Here is a 23,980-nt window from a genome sequence, read left to right on the forward strand (position 1 = left end):
TTCCCTTCCTTATAAGATACAAGCTTCTGCCCTTTGCTTTAGTCTCAGTCTTGAAAAAGAGAACTCAGAGGACCCCTCACTCTGTGTTGTGAAGTGCCTGGGCTGGGGCATCGTGTCTGTGCCTTTACCTAAGGGAGAACTAAAATGAAGTAAAATGGGCGGTGATTTCCCAATGTCAGTGGCAGGGGCGGCTCTAGAAATTCCGCCGCCCCAAGCAGTGTGGCGCGCTGCGCCGCTCACGCCGCCCTTCCCCGGTCCCGCGGCTGGGGCAGAAGTGCTTGCGGACCGTCCCGTGGTCCCGCAGCTCCGGTGGAGCATCCACAGGCATGACTGCGGAAGGTCCGCCGGAGCCAAATGCCAAATGCCGCCCTGCCAGGACAATGCTTGGCGCGCTGGGGTCTGGAGCCGGCCCTGGTCAGTGGGGTGAAAACAATCCATGAGCCGCTTGGGAAAGTCCCGGCGGTGCCACATCCCCAGGCCCAGCGGAGTGGGGTTTGTTCAGGCGCTGGGTGATCTCTGCCCACCGCCCCGCCCGGACTCTGAATGGCCCATTTCCATATCCAGCCTCCAGCTCTCCGTGCCTCAGTCTCCCCGCTCTGACCCAGGGGCTGGGATAGTTCCCGGCCTCCGAGCGGCGCTGTGGGGAGAAAGGTGATAACCGCGTGTGAAGGGCTGAGACGCCCCGGTGAGGGGCCCCACACGGGTTATAATGAACTAATCACCTTCTGCTGCATTACTGCGCTAAACGTCCCAGTTTGCTGAACGGGCCAGAGCCTCCCTGGTGTAAATCTGGAGTAACTCGAGTCTAGCAGAAGCAGCTGCGGTGACTTTACACCAACGGAGGATTTGGCCCCAGGGGGCAATTCACTCCCTCCGTGGGGTCTGATGCGAACCCCAATGCGCTTGTCCCGTTTACAACTGACAGTCGCTGTCCTGTGAGTCTGACACCGAGACGGGCCCCGGGGGAGCCAACGTGCAGGCTCAGCGAGGGGAGAGCGACTGAGAACAGGACTCACTCCGGATTGGGGTTCACAGATGAAGCGGGGATCTCTGCACCCAGTGGGGCTCTGGGCAGGAAGGGGAGACACGTTGCCCGGGAACGGAAGGGTTAAAACTGCCGGGAGGTTTGTGTTACATTCACCCGGGTGCCGGGTCTCCTGTCCCAGCCCGGAGCGGTGTGTGTGTCACTGCTGCCCCCGCGCGGCTGCCGGGAGAAGCGCGATTCCGCAGCCTGGGTTTTTGTATGATCACAAACCGGTTTCGTGTCAGTGTGTGTTTCCCGCACAGTAATAGCGGGCGGTGTCCTCGGGCTTCAGGCCGGACATTTGCAGATACAGCTCACTCTTGGAATCATCCCTGGAGATGGTGAACCGGCCTTTCACTGAATCAAGGTAGTATATAGGACTCCCACCGGGGTGTATTTGAGCGACCCATTCTAGTCCCTTGCCAGGAGCCTGCCGGACCCAGGTCATCCAGTAGCTGCTGAAGGTGAACCCGGAGGCTTTGCAGGAGAGGCGGAGAGAGTCTCCGGGCTTTTTCACATCCCCTCCAGACTCCACCAGCTGCACCTGGGACCGGACACCTGAGAACAAAAACAGGCCGTTAATATCGGTATAAAAACAACGGTAACACAATATTCTTCTCACTCTGCCAGTTATTCAGAGGAGGAAAATACCTTCCAAAGCTGCTACAGCGAAAATTACGAGGAGCAAAAATCCCATTTTCTCAGGTGCTGGAGGGGAACGTTCTCAGGGACTGGCTGGTCACTGCACAGACCCAGGGGCTGCGGATTGTGTCTCCGGGTGCAGCCTGGGCAGAGGGAGGCACAGATTTAAACAGGAAACTGGCTCCTTCATTTGCATATCCCCGCTTTATAAGAGACACACACTCCTGCTGCCAGTGATCTGAGTGACCCGCCCTAGGGCTCCGGGTGCAGGAGTCAGACTGTCCCGTCCTGTGTCTGTGGAGTGCCGGGCACAGGGCGCTGGGGTTCTCCTGACACTTTCGGACCCCTGGGAGGAATGACCAGCTCCCTGCAGTGACTGTATTTCCCCACCCGGGAACTGAGGGCCTGGCTATTGTGAGGTGATACTGTGGCTGGGGGTGACTCAGCTCTGGAGCCCTGTTCCATGCGCACAAGGGCCATGGAACGTCCGGTCAGAGGAGTTCAGTGTCCGGGGAGGGGTCGTGTCCCAGGGATCCATTGGGCTGGGCCACCCGCTGGAGAGGGAAGATTCCCCATGGCGCTGGGAGGGATTGGGGACGGAAGCCCCTTTCCCTTCCCGGCAGTGACCGGCTCCATTGAAATGATCCGTGACACTAGGAACGTGATCGGAGCAGGGCCGGCTCTAGGTTTTTGGCTGCCCCAAGCAAAAAAAATTTTGGCTGCCCCCAGCAGCCCTGAGCTCCCCCACGCCCACCAGTGCCCCACCCACCCACACCCCCTGCTGCTCCAGCACTGGGCTCCCCCCGAAACTTGGGATTCGCTACCAGCACACAGCAGCCGAGCCCTGGGCCAGCCCTGGCAGGGGGGAAGGCGAGGATCTCCGGCTGCGGGGCTACGGGCTCAGCACCGACGAACCCAGCCGGCCGCTCACCTCCTCACACGCTCGGGGAGCCCCTCTCGCTGCCACCGCAGCCGGGGCTCGGCTCCAGGGACCCCGCTTCCCTCCCTCCCCGGCTCCTCACACAATCTGGGCAGGGCCACCCAGAGCATTCAGGGGGTCTGGGGCAAAGCAATTTGGGAGGGGGGCCTTCCATAATATACTATAGTAACGTGTATTTGGAAAAGTAAAAAATAACCAGTGAAATACATTCAACAATTAATTTGTAATAATTTGAAAAGACAGGAAATACATGAACTGCTTTACTGGTCTGCCTACATTTGCAATTACATAATGGGCTGTTGCTGGGTGATGGTTGGTGCCAATGGGCTGTCGCCTGGGGGTGGTGCTGCTGTTGCCCAGGGCTGGGTGGGGAGCTGGGCTCTGGGTTGGGGGGTGCCGGCTCACAGGAGCTGGGCTCAGGACTGTGGGGGATGGGGTCGGGGGGTGCCCGGCTCAGAGGGGCTGGGAATCAGGGGCTGTGCGGAGATGGGGTCGGGGGGTGTCTGGCTCACAGGGGCTGGGCTCGGAGCTGGGGGTCAGGGCTTTGGGGGTTGGGGTCGGGGGGGTGCTGCCCCAGCCCCTTACCATGCCGCTTACCCCCTGCAGCGGCCTGGTGTCTCCAACTGGGGCCTGAGTTCCCAGCGCTCGGCTGCAGCTCGCAGCCCCGTCCCCTTATCAGCTGAGACACGGGGGGATGGGAGAAGAGGGAGGCAGAAGGAGCCTCCGACACACTCCTGGGGGCCCCTGTGGGGCCCGGGGCCTGGGGAAAATTGCCCCACTTGCTCCCCCTTGGGCGGCCCTGACTCTGGGAGACGTTCTCGCTGCCGCCGCTGCCCGGGCTCGGCTTCAGGGGACCCAAATTCCCTCCCTCCCTCCCCAGCTCCTCGCACACTGTGGGAGCCCCTCTGGAATGTGTGAGGAGCCTGGGAGGGAGGGACGCGGGCCCTGGATGCAGGGAGGGAGGAGGGGTCCTGCTGCCAATGCCTCTCCGAGTCTCCCCAGGGCGGCGCAGGGTTTCCCTTCCAGAGTGGGCTGTGCAGGGCGCCGCTGGGCTGGGCAGAGGGCGCGGATCCCGGCTCCGGCGAGAGGCTGCGCCAGGACCGGCTCCCGGCAATGCCGTCCCAAGCAAAAAATAACAAATAAAAATGGGGGTGGAGTGCTGCCCCTTAGAAATTGCTGCCCCAAGCACCTGCTTGGAGGGCTGGTGTCTAGAGCCGGCCCTGCCAATAGGGATTTGGGCAGCTCCCTTAGGTCCTTTTATAGCTCCCAGGGTTTGTGTTTTCACCTCTCCTGCTTTCTATGCTCACACTGGTACTGAGAGGTGAACGTGGGGAATTTAAGACTTTTTTGGCAGATAAAACTTTCTTTTCATCCGTATCAGTGTCTGTAATAGAATATCTGGGACCGAGTGAATCCCCACCGCGCCCAGTGCAGAACACGCCGTTCCCGGCATCTCCGCCTCCTGTGGATCTAGAGCTGACTGACCAGCCGGGTTCATTTCCCCCATTTCAAAGGGGAGGGAATTACTGTCTCCTGTGAGCTCCCAGCGCGGCCTGTCAGCATCAAACCAGCTGGGACTTTCTCTGGTAACCGCCACGGGAGGTTTTTGTCTGAGCTCAGCCCGGCTTCCCCTCACTGTGTCTCTGGCACAGTAATAGCGGGCGGTGTCCTCGGGCTTCAGGCCGGTCAGTTGCAGATACAGCAGGTTGTTGGAGTTGTCCCTGGAGGTGGTGAATCGGCCCTTCACTGCGTCGGAGTAGTAGATAGTACCCCCGCTGCTGCTGATAACCGAGACCCACTCCAGCCCCTTCCCGGGAGCCTGGCGGACCCAGTGCATATCGTAGCTGCTGAAGGTAAACCCGGAGGCTTTGCAGGAGAGGCGGAGAGAGTCTCCGGGCTTTTTCACATCCCCTCCGGACTCCACCAGCTGCACCTGGGACCGGACACCTGAGAATAAAGTAACGTTAAGAATCGTATCAATATTGTTTGGGAAGAACACAATATTCCCCTCTATCTATAAAGAAATTACGGGAAAAAATACCTTCGAAAGCCGCTACAATGAAAATTAGGTGGAGCCAAAGTCTCATTTTCCCTGATGTTGGAGGGGAAAGTTCTCAGGGGACTGGCTGGTCACTGCACAGAGACAGGGGGCTGTGCAGCCTGGGGACAGAGAGAGGCTTGTGCAGCCTGGGGACAGAGAGAGACGGATTTAAACCGGACACTGTCACTCTCATTTGCATATCCCTCTGCTTATAAGGGACAGCAACTCCTTCCCCAGCGATCACACTCCCTGCCTGGGGACCCACAACAAGGGGCAAGACGCGTTGTTAGAGAAATAAGGAGAGAGAGAGAGAGAGAGAGAGAGAGAGAGAGAGAGATCTGCCCTACTGGTTCAAACCCATGCCCTATCTCGTCCCGTATCCTGTCTCTGTCAGTGGCCCCACCAGAACTTCAGGGAGAATGTACAGAACAGCGACATTTGGAATTTTCCAATCCCCGCTTCCGGCATTGAGAGATTTAGGGTCCCTTGGGCTCGGGGTTGGGCCCTGACCCTCTTGGCTCATAGTCATTGATTCTCTAGGAATTTATCTCGTTCTTCTTTGAAGCCAGTTATACTTTGGGCCAAAACAACATTTCGTGGCAATGAGTTTCCCTGGTGAATTGTGTGTTGTGTGAAAAATAATTTTCTCTTGTTTGTATTAATGCTGCAGCCTATCGGTTTAATCTGATGAGCCCTGGTTTGTGTATCTGGGGAAAGGGTTTGACATCACATGACCTTCTCATAAACAAACTAGGAAATACAACCTGGATGGAGCTACTATAAAGTGGGTGAATAACAGTTGGAAAACCATTCCCAGGGAGTGGTTCACAGTCATGCTGGAAGGGCACAGAGCAGGGATTGGTTCTGAGTCTGGTTCTGCTCAATATCTTCATCAATGATTTAGATAACGGCATAGAGAGGACACTTATAAAGTTTGTGGACCATACCAAGCTGGGAGGGGTCGCAAGTGCTTTAGAGGATAGGAATAAAATTCAAAATGATCTGGACAAACTGGAGAAATAGTCTGAAGAAATAGGATGAAATTCAATAAGGGCAAATGCAAAGTGCTCCACTTAGGAAGGAACGATCAGTTGCAAACATACAGAATGGGAAATGACTGCCTAGGAAAGAGCACTGAAGAAAGGGATCTAGGGAATCTAGAGGATCACAAGCTAAATATGAGTCACACTGTAACACTGTTGCAAAAAAAGCAAACATCATTCTGGGATGTACTAGCAGGAATGTTGTAAGCAAGACACGAGCAGTAATTCTTCTGCTCTCCTCTGCACTGATTAGACCTCAGCTGGAGTATTGTGTCCTGTTCTGGGCACCACATTTCAGGAAAGATGTGGACAAATTGGAGAAAGTCCAGAGAAGAGCAACAAAAATAGTTAAAGGTCTAGAAAACGTGGCCTACGAGGGAAGACTGAAAAAATTGGGTTTGTTTAGTCTGGAGAAGAGAAGAATGAGAGGGGACATGATAACAGTTTTCAAGTACATAAAAGGTTGTTACAAGGAGAAGAGAGAAAAAATTGTTCTTCTTAACCTCTGAGGATAGGACAAGAAGCAATGGGCTAAATTGCAGCAAGGGAGAATTAGGGTGAACATTAGAAAAAACTCTCTAACTGTCAGGGTGGTTAAGCACTGGAATAAATTGCCTAGGGAGGTTATGGAATCTCTTTCTAAGAGCAGGTTGGACAAACACCTGTCAGGGATGGTCTAGATCAGAGGTGGGCAAACTACAGCCCGAGGGCTGCATCCGGGCCATGGGACAGTTCTGCCTGACCCCTGAGCTCCTGGCCAGGGAGCCTGGCCCCCGGCCCCTCCCCCACAGTTCCCCCTGCCCCGACAGCCACGCCGCCACCTGTGCAGCGCTCTGGGTGGTGGGGCTCTGTGCTCCTGCCGAGCAGAGCAGCATCGTGTCTGACTCCAGCCGGGTGATGCGGCTGTCAGACATGCTGCTCTGAGCGTAGGGTGACCAGATGTTCTGATTTTATAGGGACAGTCCTGATATTTGGGGCTTTTCCTTATATAGGCACCTACTACCCCCCCACCCCCTGTCCCAATTTTTCATACTTGCTGTCTGATCAGCCTATCTGAGCAGCATGGTGAGGAGGCCAGGGCCGGGGGGTTGGATAAGGGGTGGGGCGTCCCAGGGGGCAGTGACGGGACAGGGAGCAAGGGGCAGTTGGATAGGGCAGAGGTTCTAGGGGGCAGTCAGGAGAGGGGAGACAGGGGGTTGGATAAGCGTGAGAGTTCTGGGGGGCCAGTCAGGGGGCAGGGGTGTGGATGGGGTCAGAGCAGTCAGGGGACTGGGAGCAGGGGGGTTGGATAGGTGGTGGGGTCCCGGGGGCAGTTAGGGGCAGGGGGTCCTGGGAGGGGGCAGTTAGGGGACAAGGAGAAGGGGGGCTTAGATGGGTCAGGGATTCTGAGGGGGGCAGTCAGGGGGCAGGAAATGGGAGGGGTCAGGGGCCAGACTGTTTGGGGAGGCACGGCCTTCGCTACCTGACACTCCATACAATTTTGCAACCCCAATGTGGGTCTCGGGCCAAAAAGTTTGGCAACCCCTGGTCTAGATAATCCTTAGTCCTGCCATGAGTGCAGGGGGTGGGACTAGATGCCCTCTCATCGTCCCTTCCGGTTCTATGATTCTGTGATTCTAACTACTGCACTTCACTGCTTGAACCCACAAGGCTGCAGCTTCTCTGTTCAAGACCTGCAAGGGCTGGGGAACGAGGGCTTTAAAGCAGGGGCAGTGAGTAGCCCCAGCTGCATCATGGTCCCCTTTTCCTAAGGGTCTGATCAATCCCTCTGTGAATGGGCTCCAGTTCCCAGCCGCGAGTTCATGGAGGAGAGTGACGCACTAAGGCGTCTAGCAAGGACTGTGTGATGTATCTTTCACACAGTGCCTGATACTTAATCAAAGCCCTGGTCAATTCATAGATCATCCTTAGAATACTGGGGCCTGTGTCATTTCAACAACAGTTTTCCTACCGTGAACACAGGATAAACTGTTTACCAAGGACTAGTTATTTAGTGTCCCTGGGTTTTTCTTTGCCACTTTGAGGCAACTTAGAGGGGCTTGATGTTGAGAAGTTGGGTGGTCAGCACCTCCAGAGAGGTGCAGCAATGTGGGTCCCCAACACGGGGCCTGATGATCATTTATGAAAATATTGGACACAGATGTTACATTTTTTAGGTGAGAGAACAAAGGATGATTCATTTGCTTTTATGATATTGAAATAATTTAATTTTCTATGGCATATTTGAAAGCACCCAGGGCAGTTAAGCACTCTGTGCCCATTGAAAACAAAAGGCCTTTGGGCTCTTAAGAAGTGTCTGTATGTCATCAAAATGTCCCCCTTTTGCTGAGAAGCAGAGATGTGGTAAATAAGACTGGTGTCCATTTGAGCCCCTTCTTCTGAATTAGAGGAATTTTTTACGCAATGGTGCTGCTTTTCTGTCTCTCTAGGGTTGGTCCCGATGGCTCAGGTTGAAGATGTTGGTTGTTTGTGCCCTGAGAACACTCATCAATCGCGTGATTCTTGCCGTGTCTCTGCTCACCTGGCGCACATGGAATTCTCCCCCCGCTCTGCACATTGGCTGAAGTCAGAGCTAGGAGAGGGACACTAAAATGCCCCCGTACTTAGGGTGCATGAGGCACTGTAGGACTGTGCATAAGAACAGGACTGTAGCAGGGTGCTGGTGCAAAGGCACCTAATTAGCACCTGCTCAAACAGCCCCAATCAGGGGAAATTGATTGGGGCTGGGGAGAAGTCTGGTGCCTGGCCATTAGAACTGGCTGGCACAGGGCCGCCCAGAGAGAGGGGCAAGTGGGCCAATTTGCCCCAGGCCCTCACGAGAGTTTTTTGTGGGCCCTGGAGCAGGGTCCTTCTCTCGCTCCAGAGGCTCTGGAAAACTCTCATGTGGCCTGGGTCCCCAGAGCTTCTTCCGCTCCGCGTCTTCAGTTCTGGGGGGTCCTTCCGATCTGGGGCGGAAGGACCCTCTTCCTCCGAATTACTGCTGAAGCGGGACCCGGTGCCAAAGTGCAGTCCGGTCTTCGGCGGTAATTCGGCTGCGGGGGGTCCTTCCATCCTGGGACCCACCGCCGAAGGGCCCCGAAGACCCACGGCAGGGATCCCCCCACCGCCGAATTACTGCCGAAGACCGGGTTGCACTTCAGTGGCAGGTCCTGCTTTGGCGGTAATTCGGCGGTGGTGGGTCCCTGCCACAGGTCTTCTGGGCCCTTCGGTGGCGGGTCCCGGAGCGGAAGGACCCCCCGCTGCCGAATTACCACCGAAGCGGGGGCCCCCTGCTGCCAAAGGCCCCTGGAATCCTCTGGGCGGCCCTGGGCTGGCAGCCAGAAGAAGGGGAGTGGCCAGGGGAAGGTCAGTCTCCAGGCTGAGGGCAGACTCCGGGTAGGAGAGGAGATTGTCAGGCCTGCCAGCTCTGTAAATAGTCTCACTGGTGGTGGGAGAACTTGTGTAAATAAAGCCAGGGGTGCTGCACAAAGAGAAGCCGCCCTGTGCTTTACTGGCGCCGCAGAGGGCCCCAGGAAGAGGGGTGGGCAGGGGGCCCTGTTACAAGGCCCATATCCAGGAGCGTTGCCAGCTTTTCTGCCGCCCTAGGCGGTCGAAGGTCCCACCCCAAAATGCTGCCCCCCCCACTGAGGTGGCAGAAGGTCCTGCCTCCAAAATATGGCCGCGGTCACTGCCCCCAAATTGAAGAGCTCTAGGCAACCGCCTAGGTCGCCTAATGGGTTGCACCGGCCCTGCCCATATCCCACCCAACTGGCACAGGCTTCAGTGTCAACAGAAGGGGGAAGGCAGGGGAATCAGGATTGTGCACTTCTAAACTGCTGCGTGGGGTGAAGAGATTCCTCTGGCTAGGCGGGACACCGTACAGGCAGGGGCCCTTGTGTAAGCAGGGGCGGCTCTATGTTTTTTGTGACCCCAAGCACGGCAGTCAGGCGGCCTTCAGCGGCACACCTGCGGGCGGTCTGGGGTCACGCAGATTTGGCGGCGTTTCTGGGGGTGATCTGCCCATCCCGAGGTTTTGGCTTACCCCCCACACCAAATTGCCGCCAAAACCGTGGGACCAGTGGATCTCTCGCAGGCAGGCCAGCGAAGGCCACCTGACTCCCGTCCTCACAGCGACCAGCACGCTGCCCCCTGTGGCTTGCCGCCCCAGGCACACACTTGCTGTGCTGGTGCCTGGAGCCGCCCCTGTGTTTAAGGCCTCCACACGGGGTGAATTTCACCCACAGAGAATTATCCATGGGCTGAGGGGGGAGGTCATCTCTAGATTAGTGACCCCCCTTCCAGTCAATCATCTTCATTCCGGGCTCTGCGCTGCCACGGACCTTCCCTCGGGGCTCAGCTTCTCCCTTCAATGGGAAAAGGAGGGAGCCTTGCACTGGAGACTGGCTGAGCAGAAAGCCCTGGTGAGTCAGTGGGACCATCGCAGAGTGAGGACGGATGCACCTGCTCTTTCTCTAAAATAGCCACTGGGTGTCGGCTCCCTGCGCTCCCCGGGGCAGATGGAGTCAGCAGAACCTCTCTCTCCCCTGGCAGTTGTGTGAGATCTCCTTATGGGGAGATACTTTGTCTCTCTCTCTTCGCATTGCTATGGAGCGAAACACTTTTGTATATGGGAGAAACTAACAGCTCCCTTGAATAGCCGGAAATCTTTACCCGGGGATTTGGGGCCCCCTATGAAATCTATTCTAGTCAACTAAGAGCTGGTGGGAGATTCCCCTCGGAAGCCCCCACTCCCCGTGCACCGTGGGGCGGTGGCTCTGTGGGGTCAGTGATGGGGTCAGGTCCGAGGTTTTCACTGATTTGGGGGACACCCGCTGGAGGGTGAAGATTCCCCACGGCGCTGGGGCAAAGTTGCCCGTTCCCTTTCCCAGCAGGGGCCCGCTCCACGGACCTGCGCAGTGACCGGGGGCCGGGTCCCCAGCAGGAGCGCCTAGTGCACGGAGCAGGGCGGTGCTGCAGATGGTCGCTGGAGATGGGAGAAGTGCTCGGAGGAAAGTCTCAGGCCAGAGTTCAGAGCTGGATGCGCAGCGCCAGGGCGGTGAATGTGCTGAGGGCGGAATGTCTCCGGGGTGAGCACCGAGTGTCACTGACAGCGGAGAATGTCAGGGGGGGGGGTTAGAAAAGCCTGGGGGGATTCTTCACCCGTGAGTCCTCATTGCCCGGCTTCTCGGGGTTCGGGTTGATGGTGGGAATTTGCAGCTTAGAGGCCGGCCGGTGCAGTGCCTGGGTATGATGGGGATAACAGCGATCGGCCGGTTCAGGAGTGGGTCTCGGGTGGGTTGAGCCGAAGTATAATTCCTAAACCGGACCCTGGAGTTTGTCTGTGGGGAGGGGCTGCGGGTTTTTGTTGGTTTGTTTCCAGTTTTCTTTTTAGGTGGTGCCAAAATTCCTCTGCTTTACATATTGCGGGGGTTGGGGATGCGTGGGGGCTGTAGCACATTCACACGCAGGGCCACCCACAGGGGGGCAAGTGGGGCAATTTTCTCCGGCCCCGCAGGGGCCCCCACCAGAGTTTTTTGGGACCCCTGGAGGGGTCCTTCACTGGCTTCGGGGACCCCGGAAAACTCTCACTGGGCCCACGTAACCGGAGCTTCTTCCGCTCGGGGTCTTTGGCGGTGGGGGTCCTTCCGCTCCGGGGTGGAAGGACTCCCCACCACCGAATTACCTTCAAAGTGGGACCCGCTGCCGAAGTGCCGCATCTTCTGCGGTAACTCGGCGATTTGGGTCCCCGACGGGGGTCTTTGGGGCACTTCGGTGGCGGGTCCCAGAGCAGAAGGACCCCCCGCCACCGAATTACCGCCGAAGGGGGCTTCCCGCCGCCGAAGACCCCAGGCCCCCTGAATCCTCTGGGCGGCCTTGGCACAGAGATATCGTTCTGGTTCAAACAGGGAGGAGTTAGAGCTTCAAGCTGCAGCACTGAGCCATTCTGTGAAGGAGATAAACTCCCCTCCTGTCAGAGTGAGATGAATCTAAGAAGGAGGGTGGATTATGAGAAATCTTCCCCTTTTGAGCAGGTGAGTTAATAATTGCCAAATATTGGGCTGCTTCCTATCAAATAGTGGGTGCTGACCCCTCTGGGAGACAGAAGGTTGAGCTAGGTGGGCCCTTGGGAGAGCGTTGGGGCTGGCAATTCTTAGGGTCCCAGGTTAGGTCCATCAATGGCTATTAGCCAGGATGGGCTGGGATGGTGTCTCTAGCCTCTGTTTGCCAGAAGCTGGGAATGGGTGACAGAGGCTGGATCACTTGATGATCACCGGTTCTGTTCATTCCTTCAGAAGTACCTGGTATTGGTCACTGTCGGAAGACAGGATACTGGGCTAGATGGACCTTTGGTCTGACCCAGTCTGGTTGTTCTCATGTTCTTATTTCTGGGGTTTTTCCCTTCATTTCTTAGGGGCACCATAGACAAAATGCAGCAGCCAGGACTCCTGGGTTCCACTCCCAGCCTTGGGAGTTCTGCCTTTCAGTGCTAAGGGGTTGGATTCATGGAGTGCTTGTAACACAAGGCAGAAGCAGTGTTGGCAGCTGCTCCTCCCTGGGGCTCATAAACCCAGACTGGTTCTCCGCAAGGTTAGTTTTAGTGCAGGCTTTAATAGGATTTTCCTCACAGTGTGTATCTGGCACAGTAATACACGGAGGTGTCCCCGGGCTGCAGGCCGGTCAGTTGGAGGGACACGTGGCCTTTGGAGGTGTCTCTGGTGATGGGGAGTCGACTTTTGAAAGCATCGTTATAGTTAGTGCCCCCATCAGCCCAGATACCTCCCAGCCAGTCCAACCCTTTCCCCGCTGGCTGGCGGGCCCAGTGCGCCCCGTAGATAGCGAGGGAGAATCCGGACACGGTGCAGGTCAGTGTGAGGGTCTCCCCGGGTTTCTTGACTCCCCCTCCAGACTCCACCAGGCTGACCTGGGAATAGACACCTGCAGAGGGGAAATAAAGGGCAAATATTGCAGCGATTCCCGGAGGTGCAGTTATTAGGGAAAACGTGGTACCGGGCGCCCAGCGGCAGCGCAGATCCCACCCGTACCCGCGGGGAGCAGCAGGAGGAAGACGATGGCCAGGCTGGGGGTCATGTCTGTGGCAGACATGACCCCCAGGTTCTTCTCCTTGCCCCCGCAGAGTCCTGGGGCCCCACACAGCCTCCTCACGGGGCGGGGGCGGGGAGGCTGCATAGGGCACCTGAGTGGCTAGAGACGGCCCTGTTGCCCTGCCTAGGAGCCCCAGGTAAGCACTGCACTCCTCCACTCCCTTTCCAGAGCCTGCACCCCTGCCCCTTCCCACACACCTCTCCTGCCCCCAAACTCCCTTCCAGAGCCTGCACCCCTCACCCCCTCCTGTACCCCCACCCCTCTGCTCCAGCCCATAGCCTGCACACAGCACCCAAACTCATCCCAAAGCCTGCACCCTGCACCCCAATCCCGTGCCCCAGCCCAGGGCCTGCCCCTAGCACCCCTCCCGCCACCCACACTCCCTCACAGGGCCTTAGGCAGGTGGGGAGCAGAGTTGGGGATGGCGAGCTCTGGGCATTTTGGGCACCACCAAAATTTCTACAAACCTGCCCCCCCACCCCAGGAGGTCCTTTGGGACCAGGAGAACCTATGATTTGATGAGACAGGTTGTAAAGAACCACTCATCTCTGAACCTCCTGTTTTCGGTGGTGACATCAGAACTGAAATGCCTGAGGAAACTGCCTTTATGTTTTCTTGTTAGCCCCTGCGGTGAAACAGGAGTTTAGTTTTGTGGCTGGTTTGGTAGATCTTATCAAAGAATAACCCCCAATTCTGGGTTGTGTTGTGACCCACTAAGCACGGTTACAAGCAGAAATCTCTTTCTGTCTATTTATCACAGGTTGGATCCCCGTGGTGTCTATATCTGGCACAGGAATGCAGAGCGGTGCGCTCGGATCTGGGGCTGCTCAATGGCAAATGCAGCAGGTTAGCTGAGCTGTAATAGCGTGGGATTATTAGTGTGTGTGTGTGTGTAGGGGGGCGGGGGTATTAGCCAGGAGATTCTCACCTCTTCTACCTACATCCCCTGTTTCATGCTGCTTTAAGTAAAGGGTTTGGCCTGGAGCTGCAATGAAATGATAAAAAACCAACTAAATATCTCAGGAATTCTTCTACCACCCTCGAGGGGCAGCGAGAGTGTGATGGGTGGGAGAGGGGAGGGCGGGGGCGCTTCATAGAAGTTTTATCTTTGTATAAACTGCTCACCATTATCTGGCGTTTCTGTTAAAAGACCCGAGGGAAATAAAGCACAGAAGTACCGGTATTAATTTGGAGGCTGTGGTAACACAGGTGACATCCTGGGACCTTTAGGGAGGCAAACGTTTACCTTGGAAAACTGATAAAACAGCAAGTTAGTGGAAACAGAATCTCATCTTCCTGGAGGTGGAGAAATGAGCGTGTCCAAGGATGGGGAGTCAATGAGAAACGTGGAGAAGCCGGAGTCTCTGTACCGGGGGAGATGCAGGGACAGAGTTGTGGCGGGATTTAAAGAGGCCGTTGGGTTATTAATTTCCCTGGTCACCTGTAAACGTAAGAGCCTCTCCCCGCAGTGTGTGATCCCAGCTCTGTGAGCAAAGGCTGAGAGAGGGGGGAGGGGTGGAGTATCCATGGATCGATCACAGAATCACAGAACTGCAGGGCTGGAAGGGAGGGGTCATTCCCTCCAGCCCCTGCGCTTTGGCACCGGTGCAGCCTGAGGCCAGGGGAGGTGAGACAGCGGATCAGGCAGGGAGTCAGATAAGAACGGAAGCTGTTTAATAGGCTTCTAAGCAAGCATCACACAGCTCTAGGGCACTGGTCAGGCTGTTTGAGGGCAGTAGCCTCTGCTCGTTGATCGCTGTCCTGGTCCGTGTTTTTCCTTATCCCGGTTTTTCCCAGCACACAGAACATGGGGGTCACATGGGGAGTGTTTGGCATTTTCTGGGCTCTATAGAATGTGTTGTGAGGCGTAGAACAGTTTATGGGACCCAGCGTGTCAGTCCCCCCATCCCAGTCCCGGGGTGCCGGCCTCGGGATCTCTGCTGTCTGTGGCACTGGATGTGGCTGCAGAGCCGAGAACATTTTAACCATTTCAAGGAAGGGAACCGCGAGAGCCCAGCGCCCGGACTGTCAGTGTCACAAACCAGCTGGGACTTCCCCTGCTGACCGCAACGGGAGGTTTGTGTCTGAGCTCAGCCCGGCTTCGCCTCACTGTGTCTCTCGCACAGTAATAGCGGGCGGTGTCCTCGGGCTTCAGGCCGGTCAGTTGCAGGTAGATCAGCTTCTTGGAGCTGTCTGTAGAGGTGGTGAATCGCCCTTTCACGGAATCTCCGTAATGGGTTGTTGCTCCATTAATTGCTGATACCCACTGCAGCCCCTGCCCGGGAGCCTGGCGGACCCAGCTCATCCAGTAGCTGTCTATGTTGAACCCCGAGGTGGTACAGGTCAGTCTGAGGGAGTCTCCGGGCTTTTTCACATCCCCGCCGGACTCCAGCAGCTGGACTTGTGACCGGACACCTGGAATAAACGCATGTTAAAATCATGTCAGTGCGAATTGCCAACAATCCATCCCGCTGACTCCCCTGCCCGTACAAGGGGAGAAAATACCTCCCAAAGCTGCTGCAACGAACACGAAATGGAGCCAAAGAGGCATTTTCCCTGGCGTGGGAGGGGAGCGGAAAGGTCTCGGGTGGGTCGGTTGGTAACTGCACAGACACAGTGGGCTGCAGTTTGTCTCGGGGGGCAGACTCGGCAGAGAGAGATTTAAACAGGAAACTCTCACCCTTATTTGCATATCCCCCTCCTTATAACAGCTAAAAGTCCTTCCCAGAGACTCACTGCATGAGTGCCCTGGTCTGGTCATTCCCTCTGGGGCACCTGGCACTGGCCAGTGTGGGAAGTCAGGACACTGGGCTGGATGGACCTTTGGTCTGACCCAGTCTGGTGGCTCTTATGAGCTCACATCCTGGTCTGGGGAAAAAAGGAGTGGGAAAAGCTTTGAACTCCTCAAGGGTTTAACAGACTCTCACCCTTTGGTGTTGCCCCAGCAGCTAAGTGGCCTATGCTCTGTCTACAGGCCCAGCCCTGACACCCCTGGAGCGGACACGACTCTCCTCTTCGCAGTCAGGGAAGTGTCTTTAATTGCTGCCAGGGTTTGCCGCGGGGACTGGAAGGAGCCCCGCTCTGCCAGGCTTTCGGCGCTCTCACCTCCCCACATTTACAGGGACAGGCAAGAACCGGTATCTGACAGGTGTGTGTTGCTGTCCGGGTCTCAGAAGAGAAAGGTGAGACCCCTCAGCTCCCTGCCCCCGACATCCCTGGACATCCCTGTCTGTGTTTCTGATACTGTTTCTGAAAAGCCCGGGTTTCAGAGTTTTGCTGCGTGCTCCGTGTTCTGTTCTTGCGCGCCAGGGCTGGGACGCATCAGCGCCAGAGGAGATGTATCGAAAGGGGAATGAGGACCCCAAACGAGCAGCCACCGGACAAGGCCACCAGCCCTTCGCTCTCTGACCCTAAAGATCCCGGACACCTCCCCTGTGGGGCTGCTGCTTCTCTCTGCAGGATCCCAATAAGTCCTACCAGGCTTCTTCCCTGTACCCTTACTTCCTCACTGCCCTCAGCGCCAACCGTTGGGAGTTCCCTGTAATTAAGGGCTGCAGGTTCAGTCCTTTATCTCCGCGGTCACTCTGTTAAATTGCTGGAACTGTATTGTGGGCTGGATCTTTAGCTCCGCCCTCGGACAGCTGCAGAAATTCTGGACTGTGATTCTCAAATGTGAGGTGGGTTCCTTAATCCATGGGGCCCCTTTGAAAATCCCAACCTTGCGCCCTATTTCCAGTACCAGCTGAGCGGGGTTTCTTCAGGAACTGAGCGGCCTCAGCAGCACAGGCCCATCGTGACTTGCCACAGAAATGGGTGACAAAGCCCGTGAATTATAGGGTTACAAACTGAGGGCAGGCTCTTATTCACCCCTGGGGTTGGAGGGGAAAGTTCTCAGGGGATTGGCTGGTAACTGCACAGACCCAGGGGGCTGCGGGTTGTCTCTCCGGGTGCAACCCGTGCAGAGAGAGGGACAGATCTAAATAATGAGTGGCGGTGGTCCTGTCTGCCGATCCGCCTCATTATAGGAGACACAAATTCTGTTGTGTTTTATTATTTCTCTTAGGAATCTGGGACAGAGTCAGACTGTCCCTTACCGAGGGTGTGTGCTGGGCCGTTCTGAGTGTGGTGGGATCCTGAGTGTATTTTGGATACGGGAAATAATAATAATAATTAATAATACAAGGAGTTTCCCTGAAATCACACAATTCCAGAGACTCGACTTCAGGGCCTGTTTGTATTCGGGTGACTTGCGGATGGAAGATGCTCAGGTCCTGGCCGAGTTTTGCTTGCTTGTTTTTGGTAAGAGAAATGAACAAATGCGTTCACTATATGGAAATATAAATAGTCATGAGATAGGGTGAATCTCAGCTCTGCAGCTCCGGCCCACGAGCAGCGGGGCTGGTGGGGGGGGGTCGGTTCACGGGGTCCCGTGGGGCTGGGACACCCGCTGGCGCGGGGAGAGAGTTGGGACTGGATCCCCTGCCCAGCAGTGACCGGCTGCACGGAACTGTGCGGTGCCCACAGGGAATGTTCCCCGGCAGGTTTAGCCATACGGAGAAGGGGCCGATTGCTCCGCTCCCTGGAGATCCCGCCCCATTAACTCCAATGGGAAGAGCCGTTTGCGTGAGGCGAGCAGCGCTCTGCTCTGCACTGGGGTGGGGAACGTAGTCAGGACATGAAAGAGTTAATCCGCGACGTCAGAGTTTTCAGTCCTGAGGCCCCTCCCCCTCTTGCGCCCAAGGCAGGAGAGTTTTGCTTGTGTCGTTGCTGCCCCCATGCGGCAGCCGCGGGAAGTTCCGCAGCTCTGGTTTTTGTACGCGCATCCACAGTGTTACTCTGTGCGTCTCTCTCGCACAGTAATAGCGGGCGGTGTCCTCGGGCTTCAGGCCGGTCATTTGCAGATACAGCTCACTCTTGGGATTATCCCTGGAGATGGTGAATCGGCCTTTGACTGCATCAGCGTAGCTTGGATCCGACCCATAATTGTAAATAAATGCGACCCATTCTATCCCCTTCCCGGGAGCCTGTCGGACCCAGTTCATATTGTAGCTACTGAAGTCGAACCCGGAGGCTTTGCAGGAGAGGCGGAGAGAGTCTCCGGGCTTTCTCACATCCCCTCCGGATTCCACCAGCTGCACCTGGGACCGGACAACTGAGAACAAAGACAGGCCATTAATATCGGTATAAAAACAGCGGTAACACAATATTCTTCTAACTCTGCCAGTTATTCTGAGGAGGAAAATACCTTCCAAAACGGCTACAGCGAAAATTACAAGGAGCAAAAATCCCATTTTCCCGGGTGCTGGAGGGGAAAGTTCTCAGGGACTGGCTGGTTACTGCACAGACCCAGAGGCTGCGGATTGTGTCTCCGGGTGCAGCCTGGGCAGAGAGAGGCACAAATTTAAAAAGGAAACTGTCTCCCTCATTTGCATGTCCCCGCGTTATAAGAGACACACACTCCTGCTGCCAGTGATCTGAGTGACTCGCCCTAGGGCTCCGGGTGCAGGAGTCAGACTGTCCCGTGCTGTGTGTCTGTGGGTGCAGGTGGGAGAAGCTGAAGGGTGGGGGGGAAGTCTGAGGACAGAGTTAAGTTTGCATTGGAGCCTCCCTGGGATTAGTGGACCAAGACCGGTGTGACCAGGGACCAGGGTTTCTTGCAATTGGTTCTGGCCACTAATAGAGGCAGGAAAATGGCCTAGTTCAGTGGCTGTCCTGTCAGCCTTTCCAGACTGTACTGAATCAGGAGTCTGATTTGTCTCGCATACTCCAAGTTTCACCTCAGATAAAAACTGTATCAGACATCAAAATACAAAAGTGTCACAGCACCTTATTGAGAAATTGCTGAGTCTCGTTTTTGTCAAATAATTAGAAAATAAATTGATTAGAATATAAATATTGTACTAAATTTCAGCCTATAGAGCAGTATAAACAAGTCATTGTCCGTATGACGTTTGAGTTTGTACTGAATTGGCTAGTGCTCTTTATGTAGCCTGTTGTAAAACTGGACAAATGTCTGGATGAGCTGATGCATCCCCAGGAAGACCTCCGCTTACCCCGTCTGAGAACCACTGCCCTGTCCCGCTCCTTATAAGGGACACAAACTCCTCTCCTCGGAGATGCAAACTGCTAGCGCGCTGGCTCAGAGCGGGGTCAGACGCTCCTTACGCTGTTGTACATGGCAGAAACAAACAGCCAGGGGCGGCTCTAGACCCCAGCGCGCCAAGCAGGCGCGTTGGGCGGCCCTTTCCCCGTGGGGGCGGCATTTGGCTCCGGTTGAGCTCCCGCAGGCATGCCTGCGGCAGGTCAACCGGAGCCGCGGGAAGAAGGGACCCGCCGCGGGACCGGGGAAGGGCGGCGCAGCGCACCGCGCTGCTTGGGGCAGCCTAATTTCTAGAGCCGCCCCTGCAAACAGCTCCCTTGAATAGCCGGAATTGTTTACCCGGGGATTTGGGACCCCCTCTGAAATCTATTCTAGTGAACTAAGAGCTGGTGGGAGATTCCGCTCGGAAGCCCCCACTCCCCGTGCACCCTGGGGCGGTGGCTCTGTGGGGTCAGTGACCGAGTCAGGTCCGAGGTTTTTACTGGTTTGGGGGACACCCGCTGGAGGGCGAAGATTCCCCGCAGCGCTGGGGCAAAGTGTCGCGTTCCCTTTCCCAGCAGGGGCCCACTCCACGGACATGCGCAGTGACCGGGGGCCGGGGCCGCAGCAGGAGCGCCTAGTGCATGGAGCAGGGCCGGTGCTGCAGATGGTCGCTGGAGATGGGAGAAGTGCTCGGAGGAAAGTCTCAGGCCAGAGTTCAGAGCTGGATGCGCAGCGCCAGGGCGGTGAATGTGCTGAGGGCAGAATGTCTCCGGGGTGAGCACCGAGTGTCACTGACAGCGGAGAATGTCAGGGGGGGTTAGAAAAGCCTGGGGGGATTCTTCACCCGTGACTCCTCATTGCCCGGCTTCTCGGGGTTCAGTTGACTGCAGGGCCACCCGGGGGGCAAGTGGGACAATTTGCCCTGAGCCTCCACTAGAATACAGGGTTCTATAGAATTGCAACTTATTTTTATGGAAGGGGCCCCTAAAATCGCTTTGCCCCAGGCCCCCTGAATCCTCTGGGTGGCCCTGGTTGATGGTGGGAATTTGCAGCTTAGAGGCCGGCCGGTGCAGTGCCTGGGTATGATGGGGATAACAGTGATGGGCCGGTTCAGGAGTGGGTCTCGGGTGGGTTGAGCTGAAGTGCAATTCCTAAACCGGATCCTGGAGTTTTGGGGGGGGGCTGTGGGGTATTTTGCGGGGGAGAAACCAAGATTCCTGGGCTTTGCATATTGCTGTCAGGAGGGGCTGTAGCACATTCATATCTGGGATCCCACCCCCGGGGAGGGAGAGATGTCCAGAGGTCACCGCTCTTCGAATGAAGAGGGAGCCTGGATTAGCGGTAGAAGGGAGGGGACCAGGCCAGGATGAGCGGGTCTCTATGGGGTGATGACAGTAACTGTGGTGTCGGGTATAGAAGGCAGAGGGTGCACCCAGCCTTTTCGGTCTCTTGGCGTGAGGGAGGCTGTGGGTAGCCGTGGTGGGTAGGTGCAGGGAGGGGGAAAATGGGCAGTAACGTAGGGTCTGTATGAGGTGAGCGTGGCCGTGGGGGGTAGTGGGGGAGGTGTGGAGGGGAGGGGAGAGTTCTAGTGTGAGGGGGCGTGTCAGTATCATACTCTCCTCATGACACTTTTAACTGACTGGAAATGAAAAATATGAATCTGAGCAGAGAGAGGATGAACTGGGGAACAGGAGGAGGCAGGACCGCAGGTCAGTATTGGAGGTAAGCATTCGTAGTGCTTTTCTTTGAGGTATTTCTATTTGGATTCGTATTTCCATTTACGTTGTTATTCACATTCCAGTTCACCCTCCCATTCATATTGCCAGTCCCATCCGTAGGAGTTCATAGTCATATAACTGTTCCTATTTCCCCCTGTAGTCCCATTTATACTCCACTTCATATCCCCATTCAGATTCAGGTTCAGATTAATACCCCCTGGACACTTCCGTTTCGATTCCCCTTCCCATTCATATTTATGTTGCATCCACACCCACTTTGGCCTTCCTCTTCCCACCACGGAGCATGAAACTCACAGACGTGTTTCCTTTGGATTGTGGTGGGAATGTGGATCTGGGCATCAGACCCTCAAATGCTTCGGTGCCACTCAGGAGGTGCATAGACTCTTGTGCTGCCCCCTCTACAAAAGGGTGGATTTTTATCCAGGGGGGAGATCACTCAGCGATCACTGACCCCGCCCTGGCTGTCAAACAACCCTCACTCTGGGCTCCGCAGGCCCCCTGACCTGCACTAAGGGCTCGGCTTCTCCACTGATCTGACTTGAAGGTACACACTGTGCCACAATGTGAAATAGTTGTAGACCTTCAAGTCAGCGGCACTGCTATGGGTACCCGCATGGCCCCACAGTGTGCCAACGTTTTTATGGCTGATTTAGAATAACGCTTCCTCAGCTCTTGGCCCCTAGTTCCCTGGTGCTGGAGGGGAAAGTTCTCAGGGACTGGCTGGTCACTGCACAGACCCAGGGGCTGCGGATTGTGTCTCCGGGTGCAGCCTGGGGTGAGAAAGGGACAGATTTAAACAGGAAACTGTCTCCCTTATTTGCATATCCTATTCCTTATTAATGACAGACTCCTTCCATTAACTATGTGAATTACTCTGAGTAGGACTCTGAGATGAGTCAGACTTTCTCTGTGTTTCTGCAACTAACAACCTGCACTGGGCTCCTGAATATACATTTACCTAATGGAGAAATGATGGTCAGGCCGACCATGGTCTAAATATATAAAATAAATTCCCTTGCATTCCTTACCCGCCTCCCCTTTGCGTTTTCTTTCGGTTTTATTGGGGGAATCGGAGCTCATATTGTCTCCCTGTGCTGCTCACAATCCGTTTCCCCTTTTTGTACCAGTCCCGCTCTGCTCTGCGTCACTGTGTCTCCTGCGCAGTAATAGGTGCCGGTGTCTGCAGCTGTCAGCGAGCGGAGCTGCAGGGAGACCTGGTTCTTGGCGGTGTCTGCAGAGATGGTTACTCGGCTTTGGAGAGACGGGGTATAAGCTGTTTCCCACTCTCCGCCAACATTTTGGAAAATATGTCCCATCCACTACAGCCCTTTCCCTGCAGGCTGCCTGATCCAGCTCCAACCATAGCCACTATCGACAGTTTCACCGGAGACAGCGCAGCTAAGGGTGAGGGTCTCTCCGGGCTTCACCGCCCCCAGGCCGGACTGAACCAGCTGCACCTCACACAGAACACCTGGGAAAAGGAGAAAAAAAGCAAAGACAATATTAGCCATCGAACAAATCCATGGCTCTGTCCTTTTCCCCCCACTGCCCCAGAGACACTCACAGGTGAGGGTTGAGAGCAGGGAAAGGAAAAGCCACAGAGATTTCATTCTCGTTTTCATGAAATGAGGGAAACTCCCCAGCGGGCAGGACCGGGCAGTTCTGTGTCTGGGGAGAGACTGAGGCTCCTAGAACCAGGGATGGGTATTTAAACAGGAACACCCCGGGGCAGGGATTTGCATGCGGGTTTCCCAGGGTGGGTATAAGAGATGACAGTGGGCGGTGTCTCAGCACATGGCAATATCCCCTCGGAGACAAGTATCCCATTTATACCACACAGAGACAGGGGGCTCAGCTCAGCACCCAGATCCTGACAGCGGGATGGGGCTTCCTGAGAGTAGGAAGGAGGGTCCCGTGTGTAGCTTCTCAGCCTGGGAGACTGGAGTCCTGGTTATTACATTCGTCACCGATCTACAAACCCCTGGTGTGACCTTGGGATGCCACTTAAAGTAACCTTTGCCTCAGTTTGCCGTTAATCCGATTGTTAAACAATAATAGAATACAATTTATTTAAATATTTGTGTATGTTTTCCACTTTTTCATATAAATTGATTTAAATTACAAGATAGAATACAAAGTGTACAATGCTCACTTTATATTATTATTTTTATTATAAATATTTGCACTGTAAAAACAAAATAAATAGTTTTCAGAGTGGTCGCCATGTTAGTCTGTATCAGCAAAAAGAACGAGGAGTACTTGTGGCACCTTAGAGACTAACAAATTTATCTGAGCATAAGATTTCCTGAGTTAAAACCTAGTTCATCAGATGCATGGAGTGGAAAATACAGTAGGAAGATATATATATGAGAACATGAAAAGATGGGGATTGCCTTACCAATTCTAATGAGACAAATCAATTACAGTGGGCTATTATCAACAGGATAACTTCAATGTATACCTTCAAGTCAGCGGCACGGCTATGGGTACCCACATGACCCCACAGTATGCCAACATTTTAATGGCTGACTTAAAACAACGCTTCCTCAGCTCTCGTCCCCTAACACTCCTACTCTACTTGTGCTACATTGATGACATCTTCATCTTCTGGACCCATGGAAAAGAAGGTCTGGAGGAATTCTACCAGGATTCCCACAATTTCCATCTGACCATCAACCTTAACCTGGACTAGTCCACACAAGAGATTCACTTCCTTGACACTACAGTGCAAATACGCAATAGTCACATAAACACCACCCTATACCAGAAACCTACTGACCGCTAAACCTACCTACATGCCTCCAGCTTCCATCCAGACCACATCACATGATTCATTGTCTACAGCCAAGCTCTAAGATACAACCGCATTTCCTCCAATCCCTCAGACAGAGACAAGCACCTATAATATCTCTATCAAGTGTTCTTAAAATGACAATACCCACCTGCTCAAGTGAAGAAACAGCTTGACAGAGCCAGAAGTGTACCCAGAAGTCACCTACTACAGGACAGGCCCAACAAAGAAAATAACAGAACGCAACTAGCTGTCACCTTCAGCCCCCAACTAAAACCTCTCCAGCGCATCATCAAGGTTCTACAACCTATCCTGAAGGACAATCCCTCACTCTCACAGACCTTGGGAGACAAGCCCGTCCTCACTTACAGACAACCCCCCAACCTGAAGCAAATAATCACCAGCAACCACACAACAAAACCAGTAACCCAGGAACCTATCCTTGCAACAAACCCCGTTGCCAACTCTGTCCACATATCTATTCAAGGGACACCATCATAAGACCTAATCACATCACCCACACCATCAGGGGCTCATTCACTTGCACATCTACCAATGTGATATATGCCACGTGCCAGCAATGCCCCTGTGCCAT

General features: G+C 55.0%; 1 protein-coding gene and 2 gene segments (V, D, J or C); all 3 read right to left on the minus strand.

Annotated features, from left to right (window-relative positions):
* Positions 1-1,265: 1,265 nt before the first annotated feature.
* Positions 1,266-6,604, minus strand: LOC123347483. Its single transcript, XM_044984887.1, has 3 exons — positions 6,512-6,604; positions 4,257-4,620; positions 1,266-1,582 (listed from the first exon to the last, which is right to left on the minus strand). Exons 1-3 carry the CDS (start codon positions 6,602-6,604, stop codon positions 1,266-1,268), a joined length of 774 nt encoding a protein of 257 aa, XP_044840822.1.
* A 5,687-nt stretch (positions 6,605-12,291) lies between these two features.
* Positions 12,292-12,773, minus strand: LOC123347484. The segment is given in 2 exon segments: positions 12,292-12,605; positions 12,713-12,773. Coding segments are annotated over 2 exon segments (375 nt in total).
* A 1,990-nt stretch (positions 12,774-14,763) lies between these two features.
* On the minus strand, positions 14,764-15,363 carry LOC123347485. The segment is given in 2 exon segments: positions 14,764-15,188; positions 15,279-15,363. Coding segments are annotated over 2 exon segments (471 nt in total).
* Between the last annotated feature and the right edge of the window lie 8,617 nt (positions 15,364-23,980).

Source organism: Mauremys mutica, chromosome 13 (assembly GCF_020497125.1).
Source record: "Mauremys mutica isolate MM-2020 ecotype Southern chromosome 13, ASM2049712v1, whole genome shotgun sequence".
NCBI lineage: Eukaryota > Metazoa > Chordata > Testudines > Geoemydidae > Mauremys > Mauremys mutica.

Excerpts from the sequence above, each read along its gene's own strand:
- LOC123347483 (XM_044984887.1), bottom strand. The coding sequence starts at position 6,604 with ATGTCTGACAGCCGCATCACCCGGCTGGAGTCAGACACGATGCTGCTC. Across the intron at positions 4,621-6,511 it reads CCACCCAGAGCGCTGCACAG|ATAGAGGGGAATATTGTGTT; the intron begins GTGGCGGCGTGG and ends ATTTCTTTATAG. Across the intron at positions 1,583-4,256 it reads GGACACCGCCCGCTATTACT|GTGTCCGGTCCCAGGTGCAG; the intron begins GTGCCAGAGACA and ends TTTTGTTCTCAG.